This window comes from Phyllostomus hastatus, unplaced genomic scaffold (genome assembly GCF_019186645.2).
Source record: "Phyllostomus hastatus isolate PE091 unplaced genomic scaffold, TTU_PhHast_1.1 phas_contig_254, whole genome shotgun sequence".
Taxonomy (NCBI): Eukaryota; Metazoa; Chordata; class Mammalia; order Chiroptera; family Phyllostomidae; genus Phyllostomus; species Phyllostomus hastatus.
Genome location: NW_025333810.1, coordinates 8,486,905 through 8,502,000, shown reverse-complemented (window position 1 = coordinate 8,502,000; position 15,096 = coordinate 8,486,905). Strand labels below are relative to the sequence as shown.

Here is a 15,096-nt window from a genome sequence, read left to right as displayed (position 1 = left end):
TTTAGGTAGTTGTGTATATATTTTTTCTTTTTCTTTGGTCTTAGCTACTTTAAAAATCTGCATCTGTTTTTTCCTTTGTTTTCTGGGAGATTTTCTCAATCTCATCTTCCAGTATTCAAGTTTGCTCCAGTCTGCCATTTATATCATGCATTGTGTTCTTTATATGCGCTATTATATTTTTGATCTTGGCGTGTTCCTATGTTTTCTTGTTCTTGTTTCATATTGCTGCATTTATTTTAGTATAATTAGCAATCCAATTTAAAATTCTTAATCCTTCAGTTCTAATATTTCTGCTGCTGGTAGAATTTGTAGTTGATTGTGTTGTCTTTCTTTTGCAGTGCTTGAACTTTTCAAATAATCTTGTTGCTTTGGCCTGTAAGCTCATTTCCCTCAAGGGGATTAGCTCCTCTGCCAGGCACTGGAATGGAGGAAGGCCACACCCCAGTCCTAGTCAGCTCTAGGTGGAGGTGTCACCCTTTGCTCCCCCAGACAGCATGAGGAGATGAGGCTAAACTGTAAATTGCAGCTCTAGGGGTTGGAGCAGGAGGGTTTGGGAGGAACTCCTTGGCAACCTAGTCCCCCCACCTGTTTCATCCACACCTCACAAGGATAGGACATCTACGCCAAAACCTCTATTTGATTTTTTAAAGGCTTTATTTATTTATATTTAGAGAAAGGGGAAAGGAAGGAGAAAGAGGAGGAGAGAAACATTGATGTGAGACAGAAACATCTTTAGGTTGCCACTCGTATGTGCCCTAACTGGGGACCGAACCCACAACTGAGGCATGTGGCCTGCACGGGAATCACACTGGCGACCTTGGGCTTTGTGGAATGATGCCCAACCATCTGAGCCACACCAGTCAGGGCCCAAACCCTCTGTTTTAAAGAAAGTATAGAATGTTTTTTAACTAGGAGGTATGGAATCAAGAAAAATGTAAAGTCACAAAGAAAAAGATTTGATTGAAGTTTGACTAAATTATTAAAAATTAGATTTTTATATGATAATAGACAACATAAACAAAGTTAAAATAATGCCAGACAAGGAGGATAGATTTACAACTTTTATAATAAATAAGGAATTAATGTCTATAATATATAAAAATGTTTACAGGTAAGAGAAAAAGATAAATGGGCAAAGATTATAAATAGAAATTGTTTCAAGCAATTCTAAATATCTATCCTAAGGAAATATTCACTGAACATAAGAGAGCTGTATGCAGAGGTTTTGGTCATAATGAAAAATTATAAACTGAAGTTTCCTTCAACAGGTAAATGTTTAAATGGATTAATAGTACACCCATACACTTAAAAGGAATGAAATGACCTATCTGTACAGATAGAGAATTTTTCCCATAATTCCTTCATTATAAAAATCACAGAACATTACATACAGTATGACAAGCTAAGTGGTTTAAAAATTTAAGTGAAAGCAGCCCTGGCTGGTGTAGCTCAGTGGATTGAGTGTGGGCTGCAAACCAGGCATCGAAGGTTCAATTCCCAGTCAGGGCACATGCCTAGGTTGCAGGCCATGGCCCCCAGCAACCGCACATTGATGTTTCTCTCTCTCTCTCTTTCTCTCTCCCTTCCCTCTCTAAAAATAAATAAATAAAATCTTTAAAAAAATTTAAGTGAAAGCATGCTCATTGGAATATCCATGTTTAATTTGGAATGGCATTTACCACAGAAGGCCGTGTAAGACAGCTAAAGAATAGTCCTTTTGAAACAAATGGAAAAAATTGCTCTGTGGGAAGATTTAAGATTTCATAGCTGGTTGGCTATATTTTGCTTTTGTTACTCAAAGACATTTGGCATTTATAAAAAAATATTTGTATATGCTTTAATTTGGATGTCATATGTTTTAAAGTACAAGTAATTCTGAAGCCCCTCAGAAGATCCATCTCATGGTAGTGATGTCCCAGTATGTTCTCTAATGGAAGGGAACTTGGCCTCGGCCTTGGGCCCCCTTGCTTCCTTCAGTGAACAGTATCCTGTCGGCAGAACCACTCACACTAGTGTCTGACCTCAAACTTCTGAAACGTGAGGAAGCCTGACTTTCTGGCTGCTCCTGATCACCTCTGCCAATGGAGGCCACACAAGGTAGAGGGAAGATCCAAAATAAGAGATAATTACTAAATCATTTATGTTTTTCTTTGAAGTACACTACAAAAAGTGGTTTACAGCAAATACTATTCCCTAATAGTAAAATGAATGTGCATCCATTAGTGGTGTCAGTGACAGAAAGTGAATATGCTCTATGTGTTGTAAATAGATAATGTACCTGACATGATTAAAATTGATTATACTGTCAATCAAAATGTTTCCTTCCTGCATTAGTGTCATATTCTGAGTGGCTTCATTGAACAGACTGAGAAAAAAACCTCTGAATTGCAGTCTGTAGAAGTCATTTTAGGGGACAGATCTCTTTTAAAGTATATTTTGTTATGCTACTACAGTTGCCCCAAATTTTTCCCCCTTTGCCTCCCTCTGCCTGGTACCCCACTTCATCTCAGTGTTTCCCCACCCTTAGTTCATGTCCATGGGTCATGCATATAAGTTCTTTGGCTTCTTCATTTCCTATACTATTCTTAACTTCCTCCTTTTTATGCTGTACCTACTAATTACGCTTATTCCCTGTACCTTTCCTCCATTCACCCGCCTCCCTCTTCCCACTGATAACCCTCCAAATGATCTCCATGTCTATGATTGTGTTCCTGTTGTAGTTGTTTGCCTAGTTTATGCTTATTTTTTTAGATTCAGTTATTGATAGCTGTAAGTTTCTGTCATTTTAGTGTTCATGGTTTTGATCTTTTTCTTAAATGAGTCCTTTTAACATTTTATATAATAATGTTTTAGTGATGATGAACTTCTTTATCTGCCCTTCCATTCTAAATGATAGCTTTGCTGGATAGACTAATCTTGGTTGTTGGTCCTTGCTTTTCATCACTTTGAATACTTCTTTCTAGTCCCTTCTTGCCTGCAAAGTTTCTTTTGATAAACCAGCTGATAGTCTTAGGAGAATTGTTTTCTAGTTAACTCTATTCTTTTGTCTTGCCACTTTTAAGAGTCTCACTTTATCTTTAATCTTTGGCATTTTAATTATGATGTGTCTGGGGGTGGTCCTCTTTGGGTCCAACTTGTTTTTGACTCCTTGCTTCTTGGACTTGTATATCTATTTCCTTTACCAAGTTAGGGATGTTTTCTTTCATTATTTTTTCAAATATGTTTTCAATTTCTTGCTCTTCCTTTTCTCTTTCTGCATCCCTGTGGTCTGGTCTGGGGCTGGGGTGGCTCACTCCCAAGGTATCCTTCCTGATTTTTATCCTGTACACATGAATGTGGGACTGCCTGTTCCACCACTGCCCCCGCCACTGTGGTGTCTCCACACCGTGTCCTCTCTACCCAGGATCCTTGTCACTGCCCCTCTAACCTGTCTGGATGAATATGGCGTCTTTAAATCCTTGTTGTCAGACTTCCATATAATGGGATTTTCTGGCAGTTCTGGGTGGTTTTTGTTTTGTGATTAGTTGTGATTCATCTTGTGGTTGTGCAAGGAGGCAAAGCATGTCTGCCTAGGCCTCCATCTTGACTAGCAGTCCTAGTATTCATTTTCCTAAAGCAGCCTATAATATTGGATGTAAATAAGAGGAACCAGTAGTCAGGCCTCAGACCTTTTCAAGGTTAGTTGAAAAGATCATATACAATTTATTAAGCTAGAAACAGTGGATTGTGAGTTGAGCAGAAGGGTTTAAAAAAATGTAAAATCCCTTTTTTCTTTGATTATGAAAATAACATATGTTTATTTCTTTATTCTTCAGATATTTATTTAAAACTTCTATGTGCCAGAATCTGTTCTAGGTCTGGGGCATCCTTTGGTGAATAAAACAAAAGTTTCGTGGTGTGTGTGTGTGTGTGTGTGTGTGTGTGTGTATGCAGAGGGGGAATGTTTTAGATAAGGCAGAAAAAGCATTTGTAAGCCTACCACTGTTAACATCTTAGGTAGTCTTCCTATTTATGTTAATGTACAAATATATTTGTCCATGACATAAATACACACAGAACTGTGTATATATTATTGTCTTAACCACATATGTATGTTTCAGGCTATATACTATATACAACTCTATATCTCACTTTTTTCCCCAATTAATTTAATGCTCTGAGCATTTTCTCATGTTATTCAATATTCTTTGACATAGATGTTTATCCATTATAGCTAATAATTTACACATTCCCCAACTGATAGACATGTAGATTTGTTTTGCTGTTATAGGTAATGCTACAGTGAGTAGATATCTTTGCACCTCATCTTTACCCTCACTGAAATCATTTTCTAGATTTATTTTTAAAACAAAATTGAATAAACTCTGTGAAGTTTGTGTCCTGATCCAAATTGTCACCTGTCCTGTTTCACCCATTGACAGAACAGAACATTCCTCTTCTTAACTTTGCAGGAGGCAAAGAAAATCTTCCCCGTCCCATGTGCCTTTGAGCTTGTATTTGTGCATTCCAAGCAGTCCCCTTTAACTCCAGCCCATCGCTATTCTGCGGCTGCGCTGCAGAGTCTTCCCAAGGAAAGCTTAGGTTTCTGAGGGAATGATTGATTGCTGCGTGCCTGGAGGCCAGTGTTGAAATGTATGTTTCTCTGACTTTAACTCTCAGTTTGGAGGCTAGTTTTAAACTGTGCATATTATGCATATCTCTGCCTTGGAAGTAACTCTCCTAGGGAACAATTGGATGGTGAAAGTATTAGAATCACAGAGAGGGTTATCTGTCTGTCGTAATTTATAACTATAGGATTCTTTGTGTCCGTGCTGAATGCCAAAGAGTTCAGCTGAAAAAGCACGGACTCTTTGAACTGCAGGTAGGCGTAGACTTGTGTTTGCTCTTGGGAGTATCGTCGGCGGGCACCTAGAGGGCAACTGGATTAAAGCAGGGCCGGATCTGTGTGGCTGAGGGCGCTCCTGGGCTGTGGGACAGTCACACAAATGAAGAAAAGGGAGTTGTAAAAGCTGGCAGCCGAATATCACCTTGAGGATTGAACAGTAATTAACTTTATTTTTAATACAAGGGAGTTATTTTATTTGAGACCTGGAAAATGCTAAGGATGTAGGTGGAGAGCGTTAATTATTTTACTGTCTCAAGAGGGTACTGAAAGAACTAAATTAACCGTCTGGAGTATAGCCTACAAAGTAATCACATTGGAGAGGTGCCACAGTATAGACCCTTGGCTCTGGTCCTGTCTGGTATCTTGCCTTAATTCATCCAGAAAAGATGGATGAAGCTGAGACTGGATTCTGGATTGCTGAGAGTCGATATCTATAACAGGTGGATAGTATTTCAGAGATTTTCAACAGAAATAACGATAGGACTTGGTAATGCTACTGCTATCTTACATACTTTCCTGAAGTACATTAATTTGTGGCTTTCCTAAAATCCTACGTAAGAGAAAATTAACTCTTATTGAGGCCTATTTAAAGTTGTAAAGTAGATATCAGCTCTCCTGATTCTTAATCCAGTGTTATTTAGTACCTGGCAGAACCAGCCCTGGAACCCAGTTTCTCTGATCCTCTTATCCTCTTATAATGTAGTAACTCTTACTTTTGGTTAATGTAGTAACCATACTCTTATCCTCTGTATAATGTAGTGTATAATCCCCTTAGAATCCCTGCTTGTTGAGTAGAGAACTATGTAAAAATCTTGAAATCAAGATTTTAAATTTTTGTTCTTCTGTATTTATTAATTTCTAGTTTGGTATATAACTTTCTGATGGAAGTGTTAAAATCTATATGGGTTTTGTCCATTTATTTATATAATTCTGACTTTATATATTTTGGAGCAATATTTGAAACTATATTGCTATATATAATTACAAATTACATAATTAAAAAATAAGAATCATATAAAGATATAATTATTAAGATATATACAAAGCTATATGTATTTTACATATAGCAAAGATATTTAGGCCAATCTTCTTGGTGAATTTTCCTTTATCGCTATTTGCTTATTTTGCCTTAAGTAATGTACATGTACTACTATAGGAGCTATTTGAGAATTGGTGATTGTCTAATACAAATAAAAGGATGAAAATCCCATTAAGTCTTAATTGGTTTTGTCTTAGGTATGTTTCTTATAAGAAGCATATAACTATAGTTTATTTTTCATAACCCAGTCTGATAACTATCCTTTGAAATCTTGCCCCCCCACTCTTATGTTTGTAAAAATTGTACTTCATGACTGTTACCTTCCCAGAGTCCTATAGTTCAATAATGTAGAAAGAGTAATCTGTTGAGAACCTGCATTTTATTGATTTTGAGTGTAATAGAACTTCAAAATATAATGCAAATTTCTTAGAGTCAACATAGTGCTGATGGAGTGAGCGTTAGGGCTCAAACATGTGCATTAAGTCCAAAAGCTTCTTTTAGAAAAGCGATATAGCCTCTTGACTATTTGAATACACTCCGTGGTTCAGAATAACAAGGACTAATGCTACAGAGTTAAGTCTGTGGCACAGAAGGCAAGGGATTAGTTACTGTAAGAAGGAAAAAATACAGATTTGGATCTCAAGAAATGAGTTCTGTTTTTTTAATAGAGCCAACTAGGCTGGGTGATAGAGTCTTAAACAAAAAGAACCTAATGTGCATGTAGTTTATTAAACTTTCTAGGGAAATGAGCGCATCACTCTGGATGTTCCCTTTTCTGCTCATATAGAGGAGTAAACTTCTTGGACAACTTGAAGTGCTGGGTTGTTATTTATCCTTTAAATAAACAGTAAAATTATTTTAGATATAATTATAGTATGACAATTCTTGTTTGCTTGTTTTTTTTTAAGTTTTTAGGGTTCAATTCTTGTTGATTTTTTTTTAATCTCAATGGGAAAGTAGAGCCATAAAAAAAGAGCTAGGATTAATACCTACATTCAGGTGAAGAAGAGAAACACCTGACTATAAAGATTACTTGATGGCTAAGACCTACTAAAAACTGAGATTCCACTCTGGGAAGATTTCGAGAATGGCCGGCGTATTTTCTCTATAACGGGATTAATAAATGTGACAGACTTACCAAGGTGAGCCTACTAAGAACAAGCCCCATAAATATTAGCCTCATCTGTATAGGGCTTTCCACATGCAGAGAAGTGCTGTGTTGTTTTAAATTGATTTTGAAAAGTTAATAATAAAAGCTGTTATAACTAAAAAGCAGTCCAAGTTAGGAAGGAAATTAAGCTGCTGGGCTTGATGTGTTTTACCTTTCTTTTTCAGTCTCAGCTTTTCCTTACTAGCCCTTTATTTGTCACATTTCTCCATCTAAGAAAGCTCACCTGTAGCTTGCAGAAAACACTGGAAATGCTACTGGAGAAATTGGCAGAGGCAGCGCCTCTGCAGCAGAGTAGTGGGCGGTGGGCGGCGTGTGGTCAGGGCGCCCACTCCCCGTTACCATGCTGCCTCTCGTTCTGTGCAGTGTGGCTTCCTGCTGTGGTGCATGGCCCCCAGCCCCTCCAACGGGGCGGAACTGCTCTACAAGCGCATCATCCGTCCTTTCTTCCTGAAGCACCAGTCCCAGGTGGACAATGTGGTGAATGAAATGAAGGACAAAGCCAAAGGGACTGCAGATGCCATCACTAAAGAAGGTAAGACTCGGGGACAGCGGGGTTCAGCAAGTGATGGGGGCCTAAGCAATAAGCTCCTTGGCCTTCTTGCCCTGTTGGCTTTCCTCAGCCAAACACCAAGATTACTCCGGATTTCTTCACCAAGACTGCCTATTGTCCTTTACTTTCCTCAGATTCTTCCTCCTTGTCACATTTAATACACCATTCATTCAGCACATTAGGAAAAATGACTTGCTGTGGTAGACAGATTTGAGAGAATCACATTTATTTATATTCAGATATCTCTTTAACTGACTTCAGGTTGAACTGCTTAACATGCCGTCCAGACTGCTTTTGTTACAGGTCCCAGAGAATTCCCTCCTGCTCAGCTGTCTGACTCATCCATTCAACAGATGTTCACTGAGGTGCTTGATATGTGCCAAGCATGTTCATAGCCCTGGGGATGAACCAGTGAACCAACCAGATCATATTCCTCGAACTCATGGAGATTTACAATCTTGTGAGAGAGAGAATTCAATTAAAAAATAATAGTTACCAGTTGACATAGAGAAAGATATAGCAGATAAAAAGATAGGTGGTATTAGGAGCTAGAGTGATTTAGGAAATCCTCACCAAGAAGGTTATACTGAATCAGACATGAAAGTGGTAAAGGAAAGAACCATGGAGAAGAATGCTCCAGACCGAAGGGACAGCTCATGCAAAAGCCTGGAGAAGAAGGGAAGAGAGGGACGTAGAGGGAGAGTGGAAGGAGACAAGTGCAGAGAGGTTGAAGAGTGGAGGCTGAAAGAAGACGGATCGTGTAATGCCGCGCAGGGTATTGTAAAGGCTTTGGCTTTTCCTCTGTGTTAGATGGGGTGCTGCTGGAGAATTTTGAGCAGAAGAGTAACATGATCCATCCTGTGTTTTAACAGGATCACTTTGGCTACTGTATTTAGACTGAAGAGAGAGAGGGAGGAAATGAGGAGACCAGTTAAAAGGTCATTGTGGTGATCTGACTGAGATGATGGTATTGGGTTGGTTCTTAATGGTAGCAGCAGGAGGTAAGAAGTCTTTGGGTTCTTGATAGATTTAGAATGTAGAACCAATGGGACTTGGTGTGGAGTATGAGAGAGGAGCCAAGAACGAAGCCAAGCTTTTTAGCCCAAACACACAGAAGGACAGAATTGCCGTTGAGCTGGGGAGGACTGGGTGTAACAGGTTGAGAGGGAAAATAAGGAATTCATTTCTGGACATGACTTTGAGGTGCCTGTTAGGTACCTACATGGAGTAGTCAAACAGCCATTTGGATATAGACATCAGGAATTAAGGGGACAGGTCTAGACTGGGGATATGAGTTTGGGGGTCACCAGCATATAGTAAACAGGAGACTGAATGAGGTCACTAAGGGGGTGAATGTGGTTAGAAAAGAAGGGGTCCGAGGACTGAACTCTGGGGCCCCCAATGTTTAGAAATTGAGGAGATGAGAAGCAAGCAGCAAAGCAGACTGATAAGGAGTGGCCGGTTGAGGGAGCCAGAAAACCCCAAGACGAGGAGGGAGTGAGTCATTGTGTCACACGCTGCAGATGACAAGATAAGAGGGACTGCACACCGACCATTGGATTTAGCAGTGAGGAAGGCACTAGTGATCTTGACAAAACAGATATGTGGAGTGGTAGGAGCAAAATCCTGACTGGAATGGATTTGAGAGAAATGGGAGGAAAGACATGACAGAGTATAGACAACTGTTTTGAGAAATTTCCTGCAAAGGAGCAGAAGAACTGGGCTGGAACTGGGAAAAGGAACTAGTGTCCCAAGGATTTTTTTTTTCCCTTGAGGTGGAAGAAACAGAGTATGTTTGAGAATCCATGGGAGTGATCCAGTGAAGAGCAAGAAAATGATCCAAGTGGGAGGGTGGACTGCTGGCGGTCTGTCCTTTACTAGACCAGAGACGACACAGTCTGGTGCACAGACAGCGAGCTTGATTGCAGGAACAGCAGCAGTTTATAACGGGAGGGAAATCAGGGTTTGTGGGTAAAATGATGGTAGGTGAGTACATGTAATGGTGGGAGCCTATCGGAGTAATTTTTGATTGCTTCAAATTCCTCAGTAAAGTAGGAAGAAAAGGTCAGGGGGGAGAGAGGATAGGGAAAGAAGGATGGGAAGAGAAGTTGTGAAATAGTTGCTTAGGACTGGGATCAGCAAACTTTTCCTGTAAGGGCCAGTTACTTTAGTTTTTGCAGGCCATCAGGTTCCTCTTGCTGGTATGCAGCTTCCTCGAAGTACTGTGAAAGCAGTTGTAGGTGGTGCACACACCAGTGAGTCTGTCATTTGCTGGCCGCTCTGAGACAGTGGGAGCGGGAGTGGCCCAAGACAGTGTCATGTTATGGCGGGGCAGTATTAAAGGCTCACTTGAGATTTGTGTCCATGGATTTAAAGTGACTGGTTTGTCTTTGTTTTTCTCTAACCACGTTCAGAATAGGTGGAGTTGTGTCAAGGTTGATTTTGTTCAGTAACAGCTGAAGTGAGTGGGACTAGTGCTTGAGGATGGAATTTAAGCTGGGTGAGGAGAGAAGGGAGGAACAGAGGCAAAGAGGGTAAGATCACTGGATAATAACACCAGGTGGTGGGGGAAGAACTCTGAGTCAGGATAATAGGAGTGAGCTGCAAAGATAGGAGGTGATGGTGGAGGGTGGGATGCTTGACACTGAGAGCGTAGAGGGGCTGCAGTTATTGGTAGTGACGAGAACTAGGAGACAGAGTGCCTGTGGTAGGCGGAGCAGGTAGGATGGAATATGAAGGCAATTGGAGGGGAGCAACTAAGAGGTCAGGATATTGGAAGGATGGGGGGGGGTGGTGTGTGTGTGTGTGTGTGTGTATCGATATTGAAATCACCAATAATTAAAATAGGAGTGGTATTAGTGATAATTAACTTTGTGGCAAAAATTTTAAAGAAATAAGGCAACATAGCCCAAGGATCAGAGATGACTGGGAAAAGAAATGCTAGAGGAAGATAAAATCTGATGACGTTAACTTCTGAATGTAGCAGTGAACAACAAAGATTAACACCAGACCCCGGACCCAGTGTAATAAGGTCATGGAAGAAGGAAAAAAAAAGCTACCACACGAGAAAGCAGTGTCATCAGGGGATAGTAGTATTTCTGTAAAAGCAAGAAGGGCAGGGAATATTTGGAGAAATGGCTGAGAATAGAGGACATTTGTTGCTGATGGGTGTTAAGTTCCAGAGGGCACAGTAAGGGTTTTCAGCACTTGGAGAAGAGAGGGCAGTGGACATGAAATTTGGAGATTTTGTTGTTGCAGTTGGAGCTCCATGATAACTAGAAAGTGGGTGATGAGGGCTGACCTGCCCCCCCCGACAGTGGCACTGATGCCCCACGTGATGCGCCCCCACTTCTCCCTCTCAGAGCTCTCCTCTGCGCACCTGTTTCTGGCCATGGAGCTCCAGTCTACTCCAGCACATCTTTTTGCATTTTTAAGAATAATTTATAACCTTCACGTGCTCCCACTTTGGAGTCACCAGTTACTTTTAAGAACTTTTTTTTCTGTTCCTCTTGCCCTCAGCCTACCCATCAACCTCGAGATACCATTCCTGTCTAGTTTGCCCACACTTCTTAGCCTCTTGGTTCTCTTAGATAGAAAGCAATACTGTAATTCCCATTTTAACCCTGTCTTACTGTGCTATGATACATTCCTAAACAGGGGTGTGAGAATGAAAATAAGGAGGAACTTACATGCTGATACATAGTAGACTCTTCCCAAAGCTTCTGGGTGTTCCAGCAACTACTTTTTTATAAAGAGCTAGTTAAGAGAGGCTATAGTTTCTTGTTGACTTCGTTCAACAGTTTTAATTGAATGGGGAGCCACTGCCAGGCTGTGAACAAGGAGGGACTTGGCTCTTGTTATGGGGCTCCAGCTCCATCAAAAACAGCTGCAGTGTGGACTCACAGGAAGCCCTGACAGCTTCTGGAAAAAGCCCTCCCTCCTCTATCTCACACACCACACCAGTTCTCACAGCACATTCTATGCTACTTGGTAATTAAGAAGGGGAAGGCTTTGCTTCCCACGGAAGAACCAACATTTTTCTTCATACATGTAGATCTTGCACCAACTCAGACTTGTGGCACACTCTTCCCATCACAGGATGAAACGGTGGTACAATTAGAGAATACAAATGTGTATAAATATACCATCATTTCCAGGGTCTGGGAATGAGGACTTCTTCCAGTTTCTATCATCATAGAATAGGTGGATGACCTAGGTGTCATCAGATGCAAACAGTGAAATGGTACAGGTGAGCACCCAGGTACAAATGAGAATTTCTTGATTGTACAGAACACCAAATGCCCAAGGAATCTCTGCAGCGTGAGATGCTTTCAGGAGGCAGAGAGCTTAAAGTGGTAACTGTCAATACCAGGGGTGGGGGTGGGGGGCCAGGACCTTCAAGAACCATGCTGAAGTACTCAGGATTTGTGCCACGAAGTAGTTTCTTGGCCATTTCCTGGAAACTTTCAGCCCTGACCTCAAACCTCAGTGTGTTCTCATCTGAACATGAATCATCCCAGTTGTTATCTAGCTGCTACATTATGTGCGGAGCCTGTTTGCAAAAAGCTTTGATAAAATTTCCTTTCCTCTTAACAGTCAAGAAAGCTGCCGTGAATTTACTGGGAGATGAGAAGAAGAGCACCTAAGCCCACCTGAATGAGACCTTTCTGCCCTCTGTACCTGCCTATAGAGCTTGATGTTGTGTTAGGGACTGTGGTATAATCATTTTAATAATGTTGCCTTGGAAACATTTTTGATATATTTAAAAATGGAATGTGTTTTTTGCTTACTTTTACTGTCTATATACATAGGGAACATTTTAATTTAAATTTAATGCAATGGGCAGTATTCAAATTTTTGGAAAATATATTTTGCCTCTTGGTAGGAAAAGAAATTTATCATCCTGCCAGAAATATAAACTTAAAATAAAATTATATATCCCACGGGCTTTGTACTTTAATGGGCTCTCTTTGCATGCATTTTCTTTGTACTTATTTTTTAGAGTACTCTTTCAAGTTCTACTTCATGTAAGGTACAATTTTGTATTAAATGTTTTTGATGTATTTGTGCACACACACGTGTAGGGAAATGTACTGGCTGTAACATGCATAATGCTCGTGGAGAGCACCTGCCAAAAGCTGGAAGTTCCATTGTGCTGGTGTAGTCTGCTAAAAAATACTTCAGAAATTTATTACAAATGAGTACTAATTAGAATGAACAGTTAAGTGATAAATGAGTTTGAATGGAGGTTGTCCTGGCTGTTTTCCTAACCTTAAAGCAGCCGAATACTAGAACAGCTTTGAACAGCAGTCACTTTGCTCACAAATGGGGAAACCTACACACGTCAGTAATCACAGCCCCCAATTCCCTATAGAGCTAACTAGTAATACTGACTTGTGGCCTTTTAATAACTTGCTTATAAGCTTTAGGTTTGTCTGTTTTTGAGATGCTACAATGGAAATCATCCCTGGTTTCACCTTCAATGCTAATATGTTGGTTTAATTTTGTTTCCTTTCCAGTCTTTTTTTAAACCAGTTTAAGGACCCCCCAACCCTGCGACTTGCCCACCCCTGATTACATATATGCTCTTGTTTATCTCCTTAGCCAGCAGTGCATGCTAATGACAACACCAGCCTCTGAGAGCTGTTCTGGGAGACTGAAAGAAAGCACGGTATAACCCGTAGTCTGGTTGGCAGTGGTGAGGTAAAACTGCCTTCACCCTCATTTCTGGCCTTTAAGGTCGAACACAGGAGGCCTCCCTAGTTCACAAGTCAGAATCACCTGTAGTTTAAATGCCTTCATCTTTATGCTTTATTTTGATAAATTGCATATAACTACATAATTTGAGTATGTAACAAAGAGTTAAAAATCAAAGTCTCCAGTTTGATCAGCCAAGCACCTTGTCTGGAGTAGAAAAACTGATCTTAATATCAACTGTACTGCTAGGCTACTTCTGAATTAGACTAAACTGACTAAAGAGTTCAATGAAATTACCAAAGTTAGCCCTGACGGTATGGCTTAGTTGGTTGGGCATCATCCTGCCAAGTGAAAGGTCGCCAGTTCGATCCCTGGTCAGGGCATCCCATATGCCTGGGTTGCAGGTTCAGTCCCCAGTCAGGGTGCATTCGAGAGGCCTTTTAAGGCAAATAAATGATTAGTTAGTTCTCCTTTCAATAATAGGTAAGATCATAATGCTGTCTCACGATGTAAAAAATATTAAAGACATCAAAAATAAGGGACGATATCACCCAAATATCACAATATGGATCAGGGCATTTACCTTTTTCTAGGTACAATAGTGGTGATCATAAGGCATCTTATTAAACTTAACTTTAAAAACCTTTAGAAAGCAAGCCATTATTTGGATAAAGTCAAGCTATAGTTAAAAAAAAATTCCTGCGGGAGTATTTAAATCCCTTTCCCCATAAATACAGTACACTTTTCTTGGTGGCAAAAGAATGAAAATGAGCAACCTTTGGCATACAAAATATATAATCAGATTGTTAGTATACAGAATATATTACCAGGCAAGATACACAAGTTACAATTATTCATAACTACTTATAGGCTAATATCAGTTTAAAAACTATAGTGAGAAGATAAATTCTGAATGCAAATTTTTTCTCAACAGTGTTCTCTTACAGTGTATTCTGGAAGAAATGTGTTACTGTTTTTGGCAGTCAAAGCATACATGTTAAAGACAGAAGTTATGAATTGAACAATTCTGTCTCAGCTTTGATTTCCCAAGTAATATTTTGCCATGCTAGCGTCTTTGGAAACTGACTGAGCCTCTGTCGAGCTTGAAGATGAGCATTTATTTGTGCAGGAAAGGTATGTGGGGGATATGTAAAGTTACAGAATCCCTACAGTTCTTCTGCTTGAATGGTTTCAGATCAATAATTACTGCTCCTCTGGAGTCTTCTGCCCACAGCCTGGAGAAAATGACCATAGCCTTTAAATAAGTTACTGTCTATCCTGAAGATGTGATATACTGAATGGAAGTGGATGTAAATAAAATTCCATTATCTCATTGAACTGTTACATTTCATTTTGTGGGGCTTTTAAAAAATGTAAACTAATTCTGAATACAGATGAATGAACCTTAAACACTGCTGTTTATTAATCCCATTTCTCACTTAAAGGAAATCTAAACCACTTTCTACTCACTTACTGCATTACACACAAGTCTTATGACATAAGTTGTATATATTTTACTGCGGTAAACACTTCTGTGCGCCTCTAAATTATTCTGTACTTTGAGACCAAGAACTTGAGGATTTTATTAAAAACACCTACTGCTGGAGGGTATGTTAGCTTTGTCTCCTATATCTGTTTTTACATGTCTATGTATACAATCTTTGTGTGTTTAGAATAACACACGATTCTGCCCTGGCTCATGGGGTTCAGTGGATTGAGCACCAGCCTGGGAACGGTTGCCAGTTGATTCCCAG

At 39.9% G+C, this 15,096-nt stretch overlaps 1 protein-coding gene across 1 annotated transcript in view; it reads left to right on the top strand.

The window, feature by feature from the left end:
• The window catches only part of REEP5 (receptor accessory protein 5), a 33,107-nt gene extending 18,427 nt beyond the window's left edge, over positions 1 to 14,680 (top strand). The window contains exons 4-5 of the mRNA XM_045837969.1: positions 7,459 to 7,627; positions 12,242 to 14,680. Of these exons, the coding sequence (XP_045693925.1) occupies positions 7,459 to 7,627; positions 12,242 to 12,291 (219 nt within the window). The 3' untranslated portion in view covers positions 12,292 to 14,680. The remainder of the gene's footprint in view (positions 1 to 7,458; positions 7,628 to 12,241) is intronic.
• The last annotated feature ends 416 nt before the right edge of the window (positions 14,681 to 15,096 follow it).